We start from the raw sequence: 20,559 nt of genomic DNA, 5'->3' as shown, positions 1-20,559 counted from the left end.
CGCCTGCAGATTTATAATGACATTTGAACAGAGATGGAAAATATGCTTGGAGCTGCAAATAGAAGAAAGCCACATCAGTTAGAGTAGCATGGCACTCACACAGGCAAGTATACAAAAGGCTGTGTGCCCGTTAACTAGGTTTCCACCGTAGGGGCTTCCAGTAACAACAGTATAGACAGGAAAGAAAATGAAATTACAGCACAATAAATGAATTATCAATAAAGAACCCTCAATACTGTATCTGAGGGAGGATCAATATGCCACAGCCGGCCTGCAATGTGGGCCGAGGGCTGAGGGCAAGCCTATAGCTGCGGGACCAGCCAGATCAATAATGTCACTGGGGGTGATTGACGATCAATGCTGCCAGTGACGTTGATTTATGATCAATGAAAGCAGGCCACCAGACTAATAAGGGGGGGGTGGAGGGTGTGCCTGTGTGAAAGGGGGTTCCATAGCGTCCCCTTTACAGTAACTGATTGGAGATCGATGAAGAGTGGCACCGTGGCTGATTAGGGATCAGGCGACTCTGTGGCAGAGGAAGGCAGCTATGTGTGAGAGGATTTGGTTGGCTGCGTGGAGACTGGCCTGTCTGAGCCGAGCAGAGCTGCAGAGACTGTAATTAAAGCTGTGCTGAAAGGAGCTTTCCACTGGTTGATAGAAGGTGCAGGTGCAGCTCTCTTTGCTCTTTCACTTTCAAAAAAGCAGCCGTACACACACACACACCCACACACACAAGCACACATAGCACAAGAACGTCTGCACTATTTTTCTGCCATTCTCCCCCTCATAAAAATCGTATCTATTACTCTCATCGACAGGCTCCCCTCTCTTCTGCCTTGTTTTCTCACAGTTTTCAGCTATCTTTAAGACCCCATAATTGCTTTTTGGTTTCTTCTTTGGTTCTATTTTAACCTTTTGTTCTGCCTTTATGTTACATGGGAAGTTGGGGTAAATCACAGGGCTGTAATTTTTCTTTTTAAAATCAGAACTTTCATTAAAACATTGGGAAAAATTAAATATTCAAACTGTAACGATCTGATCAAATTCAAAATTCAAAAAGTGCAACAGACTGTTTGAAGTAGTTCACCTTCAATCATTCTTAAAAGCAAGGGTCATTCTTTAAATTCCCTGCCAGTTTGACCTATTTCATGCTCTTTGACCTATCAGTAAACTGAGCAAATTAATAAAAATTGAGGAAACTATAGCAAGCAAAACCATCATCATTGGATAATCACAACAGTAAATCATCTGAGAAGTGTGTGGAAGTATTTTGGGGGCAATGCTGTAGATGGTAAAATGACCACAAAGATAAGGCTATTTGCCAATTTTATAAAATATCTAAGGAGTCACACTGCTAGTTAACCACTCAAGTGAGGCAGAGGAAGCATGGAAAAAGCAGAGCCACATAAACTCTACAACCTGTTTGACACAATGTTACCTCAAGACACACTATAAAACTATAAAGAGTATACTGAATGGTAAGAAACTCTTTCTGACCACTGATGGATGGACGTCGCCATGGCCGTATATGCTTGTGACAATCAGAGCAAAATGCATCTCTAACACATTACCATATATGGGTTGCAATCAAATTAGTCTGAATAAATAACTTACTTTGAATTTGTCCGATCTGGTATATTGAAAATGATTCTCACAGCTGTAAAAGACAAACTGGGGTTGAAACACCTTCGCAGTGTCAACATTTGATGATTATGATATTTATTTAAAGCTATGTTTTTTTTATGACCTTTGCCAGGCATCTCTTGTGAATGATACCTGACTAAAATGTCAGAGGACCTGCTCTTTTTTAATATTCTGTAAGACAAGATGAAGAAACAGGTCACATTTACAGTATGATGCTAAATTAGTTTTGGCTTCACAATATTCTCATCAAAATTGATCAAATGAGATGAGTGGGCAAACACCAGGTTATGAATTGGCTGGGTAATTTAAGATTAGTCGTGAAGGGCAGATGATGAATGACAAAGTCAGCGCCAAGAGACTAGAAAGCCAGAGTTAGGTCCAAAATTAGACGGCACTCATCTGCGCTTTGTCAAACAGAAGCCTGTACTTGTGAACTTCAAACAGTACATCAGAAATTCCCAAAGCTCATAATTCTTTCATTTCTAAGGTATTCTCTTTGTTCTCAAGCAGTGTTGACACTAATTTTTTTCTCTGCCTTTTTGGTAAAAATTTGCTGACGACGAAGTGGCAGATTCTTTGTGCGCACTGAATCATAACTGTTTTCCAAGGAAACATCAATATCTCAGTGAATAGGAAGCTTAATAAAGTGAATGAGAAGATATTTAACAGACCGTCTTATTTGGAAAGCATTAAAGAAGTATTTCGTGTTTCTGTCGATTTATTATGCCATCAATTTTGTTTAAACTGACCAAAACGGTTACAGCAGGAATGCCATAAAAGTAATTAGTGTTTTTTTTATTTTTTATCCTCGACACAAAACAATCTCTGGCCAAAATTTGACCCCACTTCCTTCCTCTGTCAGTGATCTACTGTTTTCCTTTCAGCCTTCCTTCACTTTCAAAGCAGGAAAAAAAGAAACAAAGAAATGTGATGAGAGTATATTCCTCTCCAAAGAAGAAAATACTTCAGCATTATTTACATTAGCTTCAGTAGCTCTGCCTTTTCATCCCCTTGAGAGACATGAGAGTGATAACCAGAGAAAGAAATTCTGACCTGTGGAGAACAGCTTTGACTAAGACCTTGCCTAAACATCTCAGACGTGATGAAAGGCTTTGTTTTTCTTAGCCAGCGTTAATGGGCCCCAATCGATGTGGGAGAGTCGTGTTTTTTCTCCACATGTCCTGACCCTTGGGGAAACACAGGGAGGTAATGTGGGAGGGGAGAAATATTGACACACAACATCGATATCACTGGGCTTCACAAGCACCAGTGTGGTGAAGGTAACTCCGTCTTACTTGAAGTTAAGGCTGGCTATCAGGGACTCATCAATGCAGCATCAAGGACAGAAGACGCACAGTGGAAGTGGGACTGAGTGTCAGTGTGGACCACAAATTAACAGTTAGATACAAGAGCTAGTACTTTTGTTTCACTGATGATGTGATTGGAAAACAACATACCTGTCCTACACACACACACACACACACACATACACACACACACACACACACACACACACACACACACACACACACACACACACACACACACACCAAGGCATCCACTTAAACAATGTCAGGACTATGAGCCAGCACAGCACTTCTGAAAAAGCAGGCAGCACATCCCCACACCGGGTCTCATCTGTCACCAACGGCAACCAGCTCGCCAGCCTCCATGACGCGCGGCTTAATTGGGGGAGCTGATGAGGTCTGATGAGGCCGGTACTTATTGAATTCCCCGGCCTGTTATTTAGATAATGCTGGAGAGGAGCGGCCTCCCTCATCTTTCCCATTCTCATCCATTCAGTGTCCCAGCAGGGGTCTGCTGGCTAATCCACTCTTGTTTGTAATGGCTGTGCGAACTGAGGGGATTTGGACATGCTCTCCCTTTGCTAGCACACATCTCAAACTCCCCACTGTTGATTTTACCCCATAATGGGCCTATTTGACGTGTTAACCAGATCCCAAGACCCATCACAACCCCTTCTTGCCCTCTTTTTTTGGGGGGGACAGGGGGGCGGGGACGGGGGTATTGCTAAATAATTAGACTTTGAATAAATGTTCTTTTTTTCTCTGGTTGTCCGAAATCAATTACCAAACTCAACAAATATGTGGCTGTGTTGTGTTTACCGGTTTACAATGTGTGTGTGTGAGAGAGAGAGAGAGAGAGAGAGAGAGAGAGTGACAAAGAGAGAGAAAAAGTGTGAAGGAAAGTGTGATGAAGAGGAAGAAAACAGTGGAGAGCAGCGGAAGTTGCAGAACAGATGGCTAAATGGCAGGACAACAAACTTTTAATTCTGCGCCTCAGACTGGCAAAGGAGATGGAGACCATGAAGTCACAGCAGGCTGCCAAGAGAGCTGCTCAGTATGGGACAGCACATCAAAACGCATTAGAACTGATATAAACTCTTGTGATTAATGCCTTTGCTGCACAGTTCTGAATTTCAAACGTAAAGTTTCTATGGAAAAATTCAGCATCTGGGTGGTCAGGCATTCATCATTACCAGCTGCAGTGTGGAGGGGCTCCAACAAAGTAAATGAACTGAGATGAGGACTGCCAGCATAGCAAGAAAAAGAAAAAGAGAAAATATCTGACAATCATCTTCATGGGTAGAAATAATGAATGAATAACTGCAAAAAAATTACAAAAATTCCAGCTGCATATATGTAGAGGTATAGATGCACAATAAGATGAAAGAGACAATCTATCCAACGCCATCATTTACAACACTTAGAGTATTTTTCCTCTTTTAAAATTATGCTAATTCTGCTCTTTTAACACATCCAACTGCACCAGCTGGATGTGTTATAACTAAAAATCATACCTTATCTTGAATGAAATAAAACATAAACCCTTCCCACTGGATCACTGCTCCGTGGAATAACCAGGTATATCTAGAAAAACAAAAGGCCATATTTATAAGGGTCAGTTGTTGTGGCCTCATGGATCAGGGGGCGATACTGACGAGGCAGCAACATTTAAAAGCTTACATGGAAAAGGTACAATCTGGAGTTCACCAGGGGCACAGCGAATCAATACCAGCTCGACTTAGAAATCTGCTGTATAATCCTTGATCTCCAAGGCCATTTGCTTTGCAGTCTGAAATTGGATACACCCCGACTGCATCTCCTCCTCTGCCCCCCCCCCGCCTCCGCTACTCCGCGCTCACCCCCCTGCTGCGCCGAGCCCCGCCGCTCGCTCCACAAATAAGACATCCTGAAAAATTGATCTGGATGCATCTGTGGCAAGATTACGTCTAGGGCTAAAAGAGAGATATGACTAGCTCAAGGTAATTCATAAATCTGTGTGTCTATGTGTAAGAGGATCAGGACAGGGTCTGGTGAATGGGAAAGCCTAGTGGTGGTATTATCATAACTATATCACTGCTATCTGGGAGACGGATGCAGCAAAGAGGCCATTAAGTCAACACCTCTATAAATGGTGAGGGCTGCTAAAGGTCAGACTTTGAAAACAGCATCATACAGAAGATACTGTAGGTACAATTATCAACGCAAAAAAAAGGTTTTATAGACTCTACCTGTAGACAACAATGCCTTCTGTCCTCTACTACAATACAGAATACTAATAGAAGAGCATATTGTGTATATTTTACTGTGACTGTTTATATGACTGTGACCATTTTGTAACTTGAGGACAGCTGTTATTATCTTTATTTTTTTGTCAGTCACAGTATTACTTCATTGTAATGCATTTCCAAGTATTGACTTGTTTAACAATTCTCCGTGTTGCCATGTTCAAGGACACCTTGGCATCAAAAAATACCTAGACTGACTAAATCCACTTCATGCAGCAATGGCCATGTTTGTTAATTTTCCAACAGGATAGCTTGTGAAAACAATCCACTCTTCAGCAGATAATACAAATAATTAACCTTGTAGCATTGCATGAAACTGGTAATACAAAGCTTTGATCACTGATGCTCATTTTGTACAAAACATTTATCTCAAACAAATGTTCATGTTCAACAAACATTTGATTATTTTGGAGTAAAAAAACTCATTTAGTCTTACTGCAGTGCAAGCAAAAAATTGTTGTTGACCCTTTAATGTTTGATTCTGACCGGTGTTTTATTATTTTTTTTACCATACTTGTCCAACAACTTCTTTATTGTTATTCGATATGATTATATGATGTGTTTATTTGGTAGTCTGCATTTAATTTAAATTTTACAGAGCGGAAAAATGTTCTCAAACCTTTTCTTGTGCTTTCTCAGATAAAATAAACCAAACTGAATATTCCACTTCAATAAGGAAGCTGTACCACAGTAACAGCATTTACTACTGTGCAACCAGCGAGGCATGTGAGCATGTATCCATAGGTGCCTCTCTGCTGATAGTGTTGGGGTACCTTATTCCCATGGTGGTGTGTATTGTTAGAGTGGCAGTTGTTGGACTCTCTGAGGCCTTTAAGCTCTCTGTTTTCCTCCTATTACTTGTGCCCGGTGGGGGGACAGACAGTTGTAGCGCGATGCTGTGCAGCGCAGTAGGGGTGGTCCCTAGATACCACGGATTCATACTTTCCACCTGACGCACAGGATAGAGAGAACAGAGAGCTGGCAATTACCAGACTTCCCTCTATATATACTCCAATCCTGGCCAGCTCTGCTCTGCTGTACTCCACTCTGAAGGCTGTCTCAGGGCCAAGCTGGAGGTAATGAAAGCAACACACTCCTAATGGACTATTGATGTGTGTGTATTTGTGTGTGTGCGTGTGGATGTATGAGAGGAAGATGGAGAAAGAGAGAAAGAGAGAATGAGAGTGAGAGAGGCTCGACGAAACAAAGGAAAAGGAGACTGTAAGAAATCATTTTGTTGGCGTGCCGGTGTGTTTTCCGTTTGTGCATTGCCTGTGTTTTTTTTTTGAAATGGTTAAAAAAAAGTGTACATCCATGTCTGTAAGCTAGTGTAAATCATCTATATGCGTCAAAAGCAGGAGAAATAACCCTGCAAATGTGATCCAATATCCATGGTGTTGTACTGCTAGCCAAGAAAAGGGAGACAGACACACACAGACAGTGAGACATGCGTCTGAGACATGAGGTCACTCGGAGCCAGGTGTGTTTCCATCGCCCTTCATCTCCAAAACCCAGCAAACTGCTCTCACATAAATACACACAGGAAAAAAAACGAAACACAAATAGCCTCAGGTGACGGAAAACATTGGCGACTCAGACGACATCACAGTTAGTTGCAACCAAATGGAAAACGTCCCACTCCCACCGATCGTCCACTGGCAGAGCTTGTAGGTGTGAACGCATTTTTTGTTTCTCTGTGTGTGTGCCCTACCCCTGCTGGCAGGCAGTCCAATGAATGAATGAGCGTCCATTCCTGGAGGTCCGGTGGTGCTACAGAAATAACTCTGCTGACCACGGTGACCTCTGCTTGTTCTCACACAGCCTACGTCCTGTTCTAATGGAGGCTCGTGCTCTATTTTGGGGGCAGCAGCTAGATTTATCTCAGTGCCCTCTGTGTCCTGGGACGGTGACAGTGACGTGGTCGGGTGTAACTGATGCCTGCCTTTTTTTTTTTTTTTCCTGCTTCCCTGACGCAAGCACACACAGGACATAATCAGTCTTGAGGTCAATTCTGGTCAGTCATATGACCTGGCTATGCCTCATTACTTCTGTGGACCATCAAATTTAAACCTACAAGATGGTAAAACCAGGTTAGAAAAAAAAAATTGAAAGCTGTGATTCATAATCATGTGTTGTGTTACTCTAATCTAATGTAAGGTGTGGGTGAGAGAGAGAGGAGTCAACCAGTACACCACAGACAGCAAGCCAGCTGAATTGCTTGCATACCACAGAGACCTTGGAGCATGATTATCCTCCTCAGCAAACTTAATCTTCATTCTGGAGGACAGACAGGCTGGCCAAAAGGCTATGAGCTCAGTGACCTACTATATCTGCTGAGAGGCTGAATATTATTCTTTGCAAAAGAAACGCATCGCCTCAGGTCCTGCATTAGATTAAGTTGACTGATGGCTAAAACCTGGAATCGTCTGCGGATCTGTGAAGATAACGTGCACATTGCAAAACTTCATTCCCAAAGAGTGGTTGAGAGAGCTCTAGATCTACAGTAGTGAGAGCTACCACAAAAATCTAGAGGACTGTATTTATGACTAACTCCTAAGCTAGCCTGACTAAAATTCACAAGAAAAATGAAATAGGAATATTTCTACATCCAATAACAACTACTGTGTCCCCAGTGTGGTTTCACTGGCCAGTGCTAGTTGTTAGCATGTACAAAAACAGAACATAATATGCTCGATGAGGGATGAATGTGCTTAAATGATGTATTTTTAGCAGCCCCTCATTCCGCTCAATTTTTAGTACATTATGAAATAACACATTTGCATTCTGTGCTGTATCTGAAATCACAATCCTGCACTTCACTTCTATTGTAAACTCATATCAGGCCTCGCAGAAAAAAAGATGTCTTAGATTCGTCCCAGAACATTTAAAAAACAACTCAATTTGCAGGAAAAATGTATTCTTAATAACTGGATGCATTACAAATTCATATACATTTTAACCTCAAGAGCATTCTTTCACTAAACCCAGATTATGTTTCTGTTATATTTCAATGAATAAAAAAATATTTGAAAGTGAACAAACACAAAGTTTTAGCACTACTGTCGACTCTCCACACTGTGAATATATCCACAGTTTGAAAGAAGGGGCTGAACATGTCAAACAAAGAAGAGAGGAAAATGTTCTTCATAAATAAATTCAGCCTCAGGTGCTTATTTTGCTTGCACTTATATTGTGTGCACTCAGCTACATCCCGTAACACAGACAAGTGTTAGGGAGGGATGAGCAGGAATGTGTGCGATGCGTAGAATAGAGAGAGAGAGAGAGAGAGATCTAAGAGGAGGACACAAGCGAGGGATGAAAGACGGAGATAAGAGAGGGAGGGACAGATGAGAGTCAGAGTATAAAAGTAAGGACAACAAAAAAAGAGCAAGGAGAGATGTGAGCAGGGTGAGAGGGAGAAAAGGTAGAAGGGGATCAACATGGTGGACAGCTGGGCCAGGGTCACTGGGGTCAAGCTCATGAAGCGGCGGCAGAGTCAATGTCATCCTTTCATCTCATCTGCTGCAGATGCACCAAACCTAAACTTTACTCAAATTTAACCTTCCAAAAAGCAAGGGTTGATCCAACTTTTACTCCTCTCTCTCTTCTGCTTCCCTCCGCTGCCGCCCATCACTTTCTTCCCCTCGCTGCCCTTTTCCATCTGCTCTCTTTCATCTCCCTCTCTTATTCCTGTCACATTTCCTCAGCTCTTAATCTATTTCTTTCCATCACACTCCTGCTATATTTCTCTCTATTACTCTCCCTCGTTATGTATCTTTTTCTCATGGTAACTCTCCTCCATTCTGTCTTGCTCCACATTAGATGTGGTTGAGTGGAGAGCAAAGTCAATCGTTCCTGCCTAAACCCCTCCAGGAGCTCGAGCTGCTCTCCTCTGCCTAAACAAACTTTGAAGCCAATCAAAGGGCTTATATTATTTTCTGTGGATGGGGACTGCAGCAGGTGAATACTTTATATTTCAGTGACAGATCCACTCCGAGTGGTTCCTCTCTCCTCCTCTGTCTGCTAACCCTTGGCTTCGCTTGTGATTGATACAGTTCAGTGGCAAAACAAACAAAGCGTGACAAATCCAGATTATTGTCTGTGGGCGAGATAAGGTTATAATGAGAAAGTGCATCGGGGGAAATTGATCCTTTTTCAGGAAGCTGTCTGATTTACTGGGGATGCCAATAATAACTTCCTGTGTGTCCTGACTCTAATGGGAGGCGGGTGAAGTCAAGGGTGGGGGGGGGGGGGGGGGGGTGTAGACGGTTCATGCTATGAGGACAGATTTCATTACGATGCAATATCCTGAGAATTGCATTTGAAAGGGAGGCTCGGTGGCTAATTATTATCTGTGGCAGTGTATATTGAAAAGCTGTCTGATTGTCACCGAGGATCACAAACAGAGACAAAAATATGGCTAGTTTACGCCGAGTCACCGTCCTTCTCTACAAGATGAGCAGCAGTAAATGAATTATCAATACATAATGGATTTGACCTTTTGTTTCTGTCAAAAGAGTGGAAGAAAAACATTAGATATGAACAATTCACAGATCATCACCCACACATGACACAGAAATGCATCACGGGGGGGGGGGGGGGGGGGGGGGGAGTGCCTCGGTGTACTTGGAGAAGGCAGCCATGTCTGAGACACTCTGACAGCCAAGCCACCAACCTACTTGGCTGCGCATTAAATCTACACACCATAGGGAAGAGAAATGGGCCTGCCGACAGGCCAGTTATTAGCCAGGGGAATGTGGGAGGGATTGCAGAAATTAACATGGATTACTCAAGTATGACTGACAGTTTCAGAAGGGCTTTTTGTGACTTACCAAGTGATTTGGGACTTGCTTTAATTCAGCAAGGGACGTTTTAATACTGTGGGCTGTCTCTGCTATCTTGGCACCGTTGCCTTGGTGAGGATGCCAACAGGGAGGGAATCTTTTTCTGCTATAGCACCCCAAAGCAACAGCCCCCCCACCCCCACCCCCACCCTCCGCCAGTGGCACAGGCCTTGCGTTCTGCAAATAATGACGGTATGTGTCGCTGGGCCAGCACTTGGGGTCCAGGACTGTCTTTTGGTCTATGCTATGTTATGTTTATCGAGGGCTTTTGCCAAAGAGTGGCCCCTGTGAACTCTGTCTGGCACTGGCCTGACAGTTGCGGTGGTTCCATCAGAGCCTCGGAGTCATCTGGATCAGGAAACAGGGAATTGGATCTGGATTTTCCAAATGCGTTCATGTTCATATGGGGGGTGCTTTGTATGAGAAAAGATTTGATGCTTCCCACAAGCCTCTATGCAGAACATGGCTTTTACTATGTCTAACTCAACATTTTTTTTACACTATATCCCTTTTTGGCTAAGGCAGTTTGAATACAGGTTCAGAGTCGGTTCTTCAGCCAAAGAACCAGCTCTCTGCCAGGAAAACTGGTTCCAGAGAGACACCAACACTTTGGTCTAGAACAAAGAACTGCTTACGTCAGGGGCTGGGCACAGAATTAAAGTGACCAACCAAAAATCAAAAGGCATTGCATCTCTTCAGACTGCACAAAGATTTTAGACCAGGCTAAAAGCTGTTAATATTTTAGATATTAGATTCTCAATATGCGGTTAGTTTATCCAAATAATGCCTGTTTGGAAATTAGCTGGAAACGTTTTTGGAGATGTGAGAAGCTGCTGGCCGGGTGAGACGATCTGTCAGTCTGAACAGTCTGAGGTAATGGCAAACTTAGTTGTTCATTTAGTTGGAAGAATGCACTACATACTGATTGGATAATAGGCAGTATGTGATTTTGAACACAACCAAAACTGTGATGTAGTCTGACATTGTTGTGCTTGAGGTGCTTCTTTTTTCCATTTTATGGCAGGTGACAACCAGCGTTAAGGTGCATTACCAGCACATACTGTGTGTAGTGTGAAGTGCTCGATGTTGGCATCAGTGTTGCTAGGAAACCGGAGATGTGTACAGTTATGTAACAACTTGGCTCTCTAGCCCATGGAAAAGAAAGCTTGATTCTTCGAAGTTTGCTTGTTGAACCAACTGCAAACCGGCACCAAGAGCTGGACCAGACCTAAGTTTGAGTTGGTGGACAGGGGTAAGAGTGCACTTTGAAACTCAAAGACCGTGTGAGTGAAGACAGACAGAGACGGTCACTGCAGTTTGAAAAGAAATTGTCAAAACAGATATTGTTAGAGAGAGAAATGCCAGAGTGCTGGGGAAAAAAAGAAGCAGGAAAGCTTGTACATATTGCATGTTTCCGTTTGGTTCCATCTCCCAGGGCCACTGTAGCTGCTTCCTGATGTGGTTTTCATTATTTATCCAGCATCTATTGGACAATATTGGAGCCGGCTCTCAGCTCTGCTGCCATATTGGCAGCAGGACAACGGAGCAAGCAACAACAACGGAAGTGAAAAGGAAGAAGCTGTAGTGTTACACTGTACTGCACATTCAGTCTGGTCTGAATCTCTGTTTGCACAGTTAGACATCCATGAAAGTGCAAGATTCATCAAAGTCTAGTGCAATCATTTGGCAACTGCAATCTAGTCCTACTGAAAACACACCTCCTTATTTATTTAGCTATTTGTTTGACTGTTGACAGTGAAATTATGTAAAATCATACAAAGAGCCTAAATTTGACTGAGAAGCAAAACACATACAGTGTATCAAATATTCCTGTCTGCCAATGCCAAAACACAATATGGGATGTACATGAGATTACTCACATGTCAAAACCAAACAATGGCTAATGTATCTCCGGTTCGAATTACATTTACCATAGGGTGTCATTTCTAAGCTGTTTAATGCATTGTAGGACGAAGGGCTTTAATCAGCAAGGCTCAGTGGAGCCAGCGGATTAAATCACTTTTTATCTGCGCTTCCTTTGACTTTCCCACTGCTCAGGGTTGCAGTGTAAATCATAATGCGTCCCTGTGGGCTCACTGGGCTCACTTCAGTATAGTTTATTGCTGTAGTCACATTTCATAAATTCCATTTATTTCGTGTATTGAGTAAATCCACATCCACTGAAAAACAAAGATAACTCTTTATTCTCACCTAAACTACGAAGTTGTTCATTTTTCAGCAAGAAGGTTAATGTATTTACATGAGTGTATAAGTCAATTTATCTGTGTCTGTAGCCTACGCCTATCTCTGCATCACAACATATGTACATACTGTATATCCATATATGAAAACACATGCATGCATCTGTGTATTTTGGACATTTTGTATTTCGTATCTGTGCGCGAGTGTATGCATGCTCACGGCCGACAACAGCGACAGGGAGATCGGCTGCCGCATTGCACAGAATAGCTAAACAGCTGTATTGCTCCATCAGGGCTATCGATCATGTCCCTCTCTCTGAATCACAATCAGACGTGGGCAGAGCAGAGCGGCTGGAGCAGGCCTCAGTGACTGGCTTGTTGGACGAGCGCTACGCACCTCTCATATCAACCAGGACTCACCAAACAAACCTGACATGGATGGCTGATTAGATGCATCTATATGTGAGCGTGGTCGTACTTGTTTCTGTAAAACTTTGGATACACGGATTTTTAAATTCAAGCCTTTTTGGTTGTTACATTTGATTGCTTATACAGAAATATTAGAGCGGGTCTCTCCTTTAATGCACTTATTGCTTATGTTACGGTCATAAAAGATGTCCGATCAATGCAAGTATTCATAGTCTAAACTGTAACATAAATCAAAAGTGTATTACACCATATATTTTATCTAAATAACACATGCAACTACTAGAAAATTACATATGCTCCCATTAAAAACTCAACAGTTAGAATAGGGAAGCTGTTTAAGTATCATTGGCCACCATCTGCTATCACGTCTCCATACTGTATATCAACTCAACACCTCAGGTAATCACAAGGAAGTTAGATGTTATTACTGTACATTAAAATTTAAACAGGAAGTGTACGGAAGCAGTCTATGGTTCCATTAGCCGCCATCTGTTAGCATCTCCATGATCCTCCTCTCTGCAACCTCCCTCTGTGTCCTTGCGTTATCTGCGACTCAACGTTAGCTTCCTGCCAATATGGTGAGTTCCTGTCGGTTTATTTTCCCATGGTCAGTTGAATTTAACAGATGACCTGGCACCTGACATTAAGATATTTACTTCCTGGTATGGGACAGCAAGGTTACAACTCAATATCCTTTTGTATTACTGCTGGACACACCTGAGTAGAAGAGGGCAGCTATAACAAAACCCAGCCCCATCACACACACACACACACACACACATACACACACACATACACACAGGAACGGAAATCTCTTGACAGAGTGTGATTGAGGGGCTAAAGTAGAAATGCAGAGGCTCAGATTTGGGCTACAGAGGATTGGTGAGCAGGCTTGGTACATTGAGAAGAGTGCGTACATGTGTGTGTGCATGTGTGCATGTGTGTAGGTGTGTGTGTGCTACTACAGCTGCTTTGTGTGTGCTTGTGTGCTATGTTTCAAACACTAAACGGTAGAAAAAGGGATCTCATTAGCATTATATGGATGTTGACATTCCATTCAGGTCAAAGTTAGTGGTGCATGACTATATTTGTGCTTATGTGGTTTGTGTGTATGTGTATGCGTCAAGGCTCACACAGTGTAGTAGTCATAGCTGTCACACAAGCATATCCATGCACGTGTCCGCACACACACACACACATACGATCCTGCTGTGCTGTGTGTGGCGGGGGCCCCCTGGGGGGTGCCGCTGAGCTGTCAAAGCAGGATGGATGAAGAAGCTGCCCTGCATAGCAAAGGGCTCAGGGGAAATACCACTAACATGACACACACATGCACAAAAACACACGCGCACACACTCTGACACAAACACAGTCAGCACACAAATACAGTATATATGTTCTCCGATTTTAATATGCCTAAATTTGAAAATGGACGCATGAATCAGAATGTAGTGAAACAGATGCAAAGAACATATAAGTTTGCATTCACTCACACAAACACACATCTACAGTATAGGGGGCTCTTGGCTGCCTCTGTGAGAAACAGAAACAGCTCGGGGGTTCTCCACAGAGGAACATCTGACTTTGATAACAAAGGAATGTCCAGAGATCTCCATTTAGCAGACAGCAAGTCAACATGGACAGTGTCAGAGATGGAAAAAAAAACGCATTTCCTCAATCCTCTCAATCTCCTCTGTGAATTAAAAACTAGAGAAGAACTATCAAAGGAATGGCAGAGTGAGCCTTTATCTATCAGTATTCATGAATACAGCTATCATCAGAGGGGCAGCATTTCAGAATCTGAGGCATATTAATTCATGTAGACTCAAAGGATGACTCCTTTTTTTCATTCTAATTTGGGTCTTACACTTTTGGAGTGTAGTTTTGGAAATTATTTATATAAGTAATACTAACATTGTACAGTTCAAATCTGAAATTTGGAAATGCAAAGATATTGCAAGAAAGATGTCAGACAAGGCAAGAAACATGAATAATCAAATGATCATGTAGGATTGGAATAAACTCCCTCATGTAGTTTAGATTATGTAGATTATAAATACTCTATATAGGCAGACTGAAAATGTAACTGCAACCTCACCCGGACCACTTTTGTGTGACACATTGCTATCACGTCACCTCATCTGTCATCATTCATCCTAACCAGTCACTACTGTTAGCAAGATTGTTTCCAGATTTCAACAGAATGAAATCAAACAGTTTTCAACAATAAACACAGTGAAGATCTCATATTCATACAGACTCATTAATTAATACTTATATCAGTGACTCTGCATGGCAATCGCACTTTTTTAAGTTCAAGATTAAGGACTTGCTATTAAGTAGACCTCTAAGACTTGTATTATACTGAAATATCAACATGTAATGCATCCTTACTGGACCTGTGACCCAGTGGAAATGAATGAAGTAGACCTTTAAGACTTGTATTTCAACATCCTTGATCTAAGTAGGCTGTTGGCGTGTTTACAACCTGTCAGACAGCCTGACTGATTGTGTTTCCTGCCCCATCAGGCTTTGCTGTAGCAATATCACCGAGCTCCCAAATCGCAGCAATAATTTATTTCATTATTATAACTGATAGAAATGATTGCAAAATCTACGAAAACGAGTCTCAAGTTGTAGCAAATCGGAATCATTCATTAAATTAATTTATTATGTTGTGCAAAGCCTCAACTTACGAATGGCAACAACACAATGAACAATAAAATCTTTTTGCAACTGGTAGTCCTGTGTGTATATTCAGGCATGCGGCAAGGGAAAAGGGAGATTTCATGGACCCTTTAGGAGGAACCATAGTAGCAACAGACCAGAGCGGATCTTGTAAACTTAACCATTCTTAATTCCACAGAAGGATTTCCTAGATCAAGGCAGTAAATCTCCATGCTTGGCACAAGCCTGGACAATCCATTAACAATAATAAAGCCTGAGCGGCCAGGAGATAGACCCTTAAAGGGGAAGGTCAGCCTGATATTACAGCTTTAAAGGTTTCCTATTACGGCTCAACTTCAATATAACCGCTCACCTTGCCTTTAATGGCCACTGGCTATGCAGTGGCTGAGCATATATGGAGATTCTAAATCCAGTCTCTCTGTGATATTACTGAATAGTTGAGAGCGATTTATGGACATGTTTCTGTGCTGCTGGTTGGAGGTATGAGTATTGTTAATAAAATTGCCACAGGGTGAAGGAGATCTCCACGGTATCACCCTGTCTGGCCCACACGTCCTGCTGGGACACACGGGAGGCTTTGAGCACCTCAGCACCTGGCCCCAAAACTGCTTAGGCTGCAGTTTATTTCCTCTTCATCCTAGCCTTTCCCTCTCTCCCTCTCCCTCTCTCTCTCTCTCTTTCTCTCATACCTTTACTCTTCCTCCACCTTGCTTCTCATTTTGCTGGCACCACTTGTCACCCTTACTCCCTCAGAGATGTGCACTGTTTCCAACCTCTCCAGCGCTTTGTCTTTTTGTGTTTTAAACCTGTGGGACAGGAATGATGACTTTGGACACTGGATAAAAGACAACTTTCTGTGCTAACACACAATGAGGTACAATCTTGTCTCTGAATCTGTCTCCATTTTGTGACATTTTTTTTTCTTTCCCTGCCAGTTCTCTCCTTGGCCGAGCTTCTTCCACTGTCTGGGGTGACTGCAGAAAATACAGATAGGAAAGAGAGGGGACACAGCTACAGAGAGCAGAAGCAGAAGAGGAAAGAGGGGCGAGTGCAAGCTCTTAAGTAGATTGCAAAGAACAGCACAGAGGCATGAGTGTGAATATTAAGAGGGCTTTCTCCTGCCCAAGAAGTTCCAGCCTCAGCAGCAGCACCACCAGGGAGGGAGAGAGATGATGACAGAGGAAGAGAGGGAGAGAGGAAAAGACCTATAGAACCGTCAGCTATTCAGCCATAGCCACGACAGCTAGCTTCAGGTGTCAGAGACAACGGTATACACAATCTATCAAGCTGTCCTACAGATCTGAGATGAGAAATTACCATAATTGAATTAGAAAGGAGGTTTCCCATTGAAAAGGTGATGATTTTCCAAGAAAGAAAGGAAGAAGATGGGTGATGTGAAAGTAATGTAGAGTAAGGGAGAGTGACTCACTTGGAATTCCTGGCGGGGTTTTCAGGTATTTTCCATTGAAATGTTGTATCACTACTTCACACTTCTCTGTGGACTCCATCCTGCAACAAAAAATGACACAAAGGGATTATTTGAGGAAATGTTTATTATCCAGTTTTAGCGAAGGCTGAAATTGACCATTTTAGTCTTTAACAAATCCATTCTCACAAATAAAAGTGCTTAGTAGGTATTAAAAAGTATAATTATTGCAAATAAAGCACACTATAAAGAAGAATACTGGCAGCCTACACCAACTTCCACACAACAGGGAGAGATATATTGAATTTCTTAATGACACAGAACAAAAAGGTGACTATACCTGGCATGAGGTATAGAATAGCAGTCATCTACACTATGGTACCATCTGTCAGCAAAACTTTTTAACCCTTGTGTCGTTCTCCCGGGTCAAATTGACCCCATCTATTTTGACTGTTCCTTCTTTCCTGTTTCTTTGCTCCCTCCTCCTCCTTCCTCCATTCCTTCTTCCTTACTCCTTTCCTTCCTCCCTTCCTTCTCTCCTAAATTCCTTCCTCTTTTCGTCCTTACTCCTTCCTTCCTTCCTTCCTGTCCTTCCTTCTGTCCATCCTTGACCTGAGGACAACAGGAGGGTTAAGTCTCCACACCCTAGAAAAGCAGTCATTTTCTTTACATTGCGTGTTTCCATCGTGCACTGGAGTCCTTCACAATAGATACCTAGAAGAGTGAACTCAGTATAGTGCAGATCTTTTCTTATACAGATGTATGCAAAGTTTTTAATAAAGTGCTTTTGTAGAGTATTGTCTCAGTATTTTTTAATATGCATAGAAAAGTGGTATTGTAACCAAGCATCCTCTGTCCAAACTTCTGGATTTAAACAATAGTATTTATTTAGGACATTTTGTTATTTATTTAGAACATTTTATTGTAGCACACCACAAATAATAAAGACAGTTGAATCTCGCTCAACTGTCCCTCCTGACTCTCTTAGTCAAGACGGTGGCTAAGAACTGGGTGTTTTTTCACTGTATTGTGGCTCATAAAATATTCAGTATGGAATTAATCTGCAGATGCTCTGGTTCAAGATGAAACCAAACTTTTCTATAGATTCCAGTTTTTGAGCCATGACAAAGGCAGAAATGTGGCCTGTAACAATTGTTTTTATAATTAGAATCACATTATGAAATAGTTTTTTTTTTAAATCGTGAATCTCTGCAACCATGAGAGGTCCTTGAGATACATACAGTCATAAATCTACACAAAAACATTTGGCTGATGGTTCTAGTAGTATGCAAGATTAGCTGCTGACAGATACACACACGGATGCACACGATCAAGCACATGATACGAGGTAAAATACCGCCACTAATGACACATTTACCCCTAAATGGACTCAACCACTAAACTGTTTCCTACTGGCTGGTTAATATCAGACTGTTCATTCTAAAAAAAGCCCTGTAAGACTATCAAATGTCTGTCGGCCTATCTGCTGGGGAACGTCAGCTTCTGTTAGAGTCAGAAGTTGAAAGTGTAATTTAAGAGTTTGCAAGGAAATAAGTTGTTATGCAGTTTCTCCTCCAAAAACACAAAGAACAGAAAAACATAGAGAACAGACAGGCAAATGGGATGTAGAAAAAAAAGGAGATGAGAAGGTAGGAAAATGTAAAAAGACATGCTTTTGGATAGTAGCGTAATTGATTTCTGGAGTGGAAGAGAGAGAGAGAGAGAGAGAGAGAGAGAGAGAGAGAGAGAGAGAGAGAGAGAGAGAGAGAGAGAGAGAGAGAGAGAGAGAGAGAGAGAGGGAGAGGGAGAGAGAGAGAGAGAGAGAGGGAATACGGAAAGCTGTTGAAATTTTGACTCATTTCCCCCTTTCCCGTATGCCGGATCAATGGTCTACAGGCCGAGGAGCTGACCAGCAGGAGGGCTCTGATCTCTCATATCAGAAGCACACAGACACTAATGCCTAAACACACATTACATCAAAACACGTACGTATATATCAAACACATATAAAATGTACTGCATGTTGGTGGGCACACATTGCATCTTTTATGTTTCTATAAAATGCAAACATAAGAGAAGAACACTATCTGCCGGCTTTAATGAAACTCCTATAACCTTATACACCTATAACACCCCTAGCTCCGAATCAAACAGAAATCTGAGTTATTCTCTTTTGTGAGAAAATATAAAAGAGTTATTGCACATATTGTTACCAATTTTAAAAAGGGGGGATAAAACTACTTTTAGATATATTTGTGGAAACACTATCAACGTTTCAAGCTTGACTGCAGCACTTGATTGACATCCAGATGCCAGTGTTGCTAGAAGACATGCTGTCACCTTCTGTGCTGCACTACAGAAGACCTATATAGCCTACGGACGTTGATACAAGATGCATTTTTTCCCTTTTTCTGCAAGCAAGTTCGTATTCCATTTGGAAAGTGAAAGATACAGCCAGCTGGGTTACTTAGCTTCCACTTTCTAAGAGGTAGCTTTCTACTAGGGCACCTGCCCTCACAAAAAACATTCTCATCCGCCAATATCTTACAATAAACTAAACTGCTACATTTAGCTGGTCTTTAGAAAAAAAAATAAAAAAATCTTTTTTTTTTAAATAAATAAATAAAAATCGTTTCTTGTATGAGAATCGATGTTAAAAAAAATCGCCAGAAAAAAAAATCGTGATTAATTTAAAAATCGATTTTTTGGCCCAGCCCTACTTTCTACCCTCACCACTGATTCCTAGTTGTTATTTCAACACCTTGTGGGTCATTGACAGATTCTGAACACAGACTGTATATTTTGCACCTTGTTATACAAAGGAGAGGACTCTAGCTAACATTTTCTGTCTTTCTTTCATAGGTCCAGATGTGGTAATGGTAAGTCATATGAGCATGGAGTGTGTAGTAGCTGGTGTATAAGCCATGGTTTCAATCATAACAGGGAGTAGTGTTGAGTAATATATGGAGTAATACTGGGAGCGCTCAGATGAAATATGGGACTAAGTAAAGGCTATAAATAAACATTATTATCAAACACTTTTTAATGCCCACCCACATTGATTTTGCTCCAGTTAAATTACAGTACCAGCTTTTTAATAGGAACCAAAAAAAAAATTCAGTGCAAGAAAAAAAATTGAAGGGGAGATTTCTCAGTGAAAAATAATATCAACTTCCGTTTGATAAGATAATGAAATTAATTTGTGAAAGAATAACCACAATTTGACATTTGGTTATTTCAGAGTCTTTTCATGACATTGTTTAAAAACATCAATCAGTTCAGTACAATCTACATCAGTCAAGAACAATGACTTTTCCCCCCTTCTGCATAAAGAGATTTCTATATATCAAAGACTTCAATTGTGTTACATATCCTTTACATGAATTTGCACATAATGTTACTATGCAAATTCTTCATTTATACACACAAAGGGCTCTTATTAAAATGAGACTTGAGTTTTTAAATGCAAGCTTGAGTGATGCCTTCATGGTAATACGCTCTTGTAATGTGCAAAATTCATTGCTTTCTAGATATTCATGCTTTATTCGCTCTCTCCTCCAAGAATACTCATATCATCCTGTCAGCCTCTCACTTCTCTGTCCTCTGTCTCTCATCCCTCTCCTATCTCTACCTCCATCCTTCTTTTTTTTTTTTTTCACCATAGCTTCTTTATCGCTCTCTCCATCCCATCCATCTTACTCCCAGCTCGTCTGCACCTCTTCTTTTTGACGTCTC

At 41.6% G+C, this 20,559-nt stretch overlaps 1 protein-coding gene across 2 annotated transcripts in view; it reads right to left on the bottom strand.

Annotated features, from left to right (window-relative positions):
• The window catches only part of rbms3 (RNA binding motif, single stranded interacting protein), a 195,390-nt gene that overhangs the window by 50,666 nt on the left and 124,165 nt on the right, over window positions 1-20,559 (bottom strand). For both annotated transcript variants that reach the window (XM_053334307.1, XM_053334308.1), the window contains exon 6: window positions 16,828-16,907. In XM_053334307.1, coding sequence (XP_053190282.1) covers window positions 16,828-16,907 — 80 coding nt within the window. The remainder of the gene's footprint in view (window positions 1-16,827; window positions 16,908-20,559) is intronic.

This window comes from Scomber japonicus, chromosome 15 (assembly GCF_027409825.1).
Source record: "Scomber japonicus isolate fScoJap1 chromosome 15, fScoJap1.pri, whole genome shotgun sequence".
In the NCBI taxonomy this organism is placed as follows: Eukaryota; Metazoa; Chordata; class Actinopteri; order Scombriformes; family Scombridae; genus Scomber; species Scomber japonicus.
This window is presented reverse-complemented; position numbering and strand designations above follow the sequence as displayed.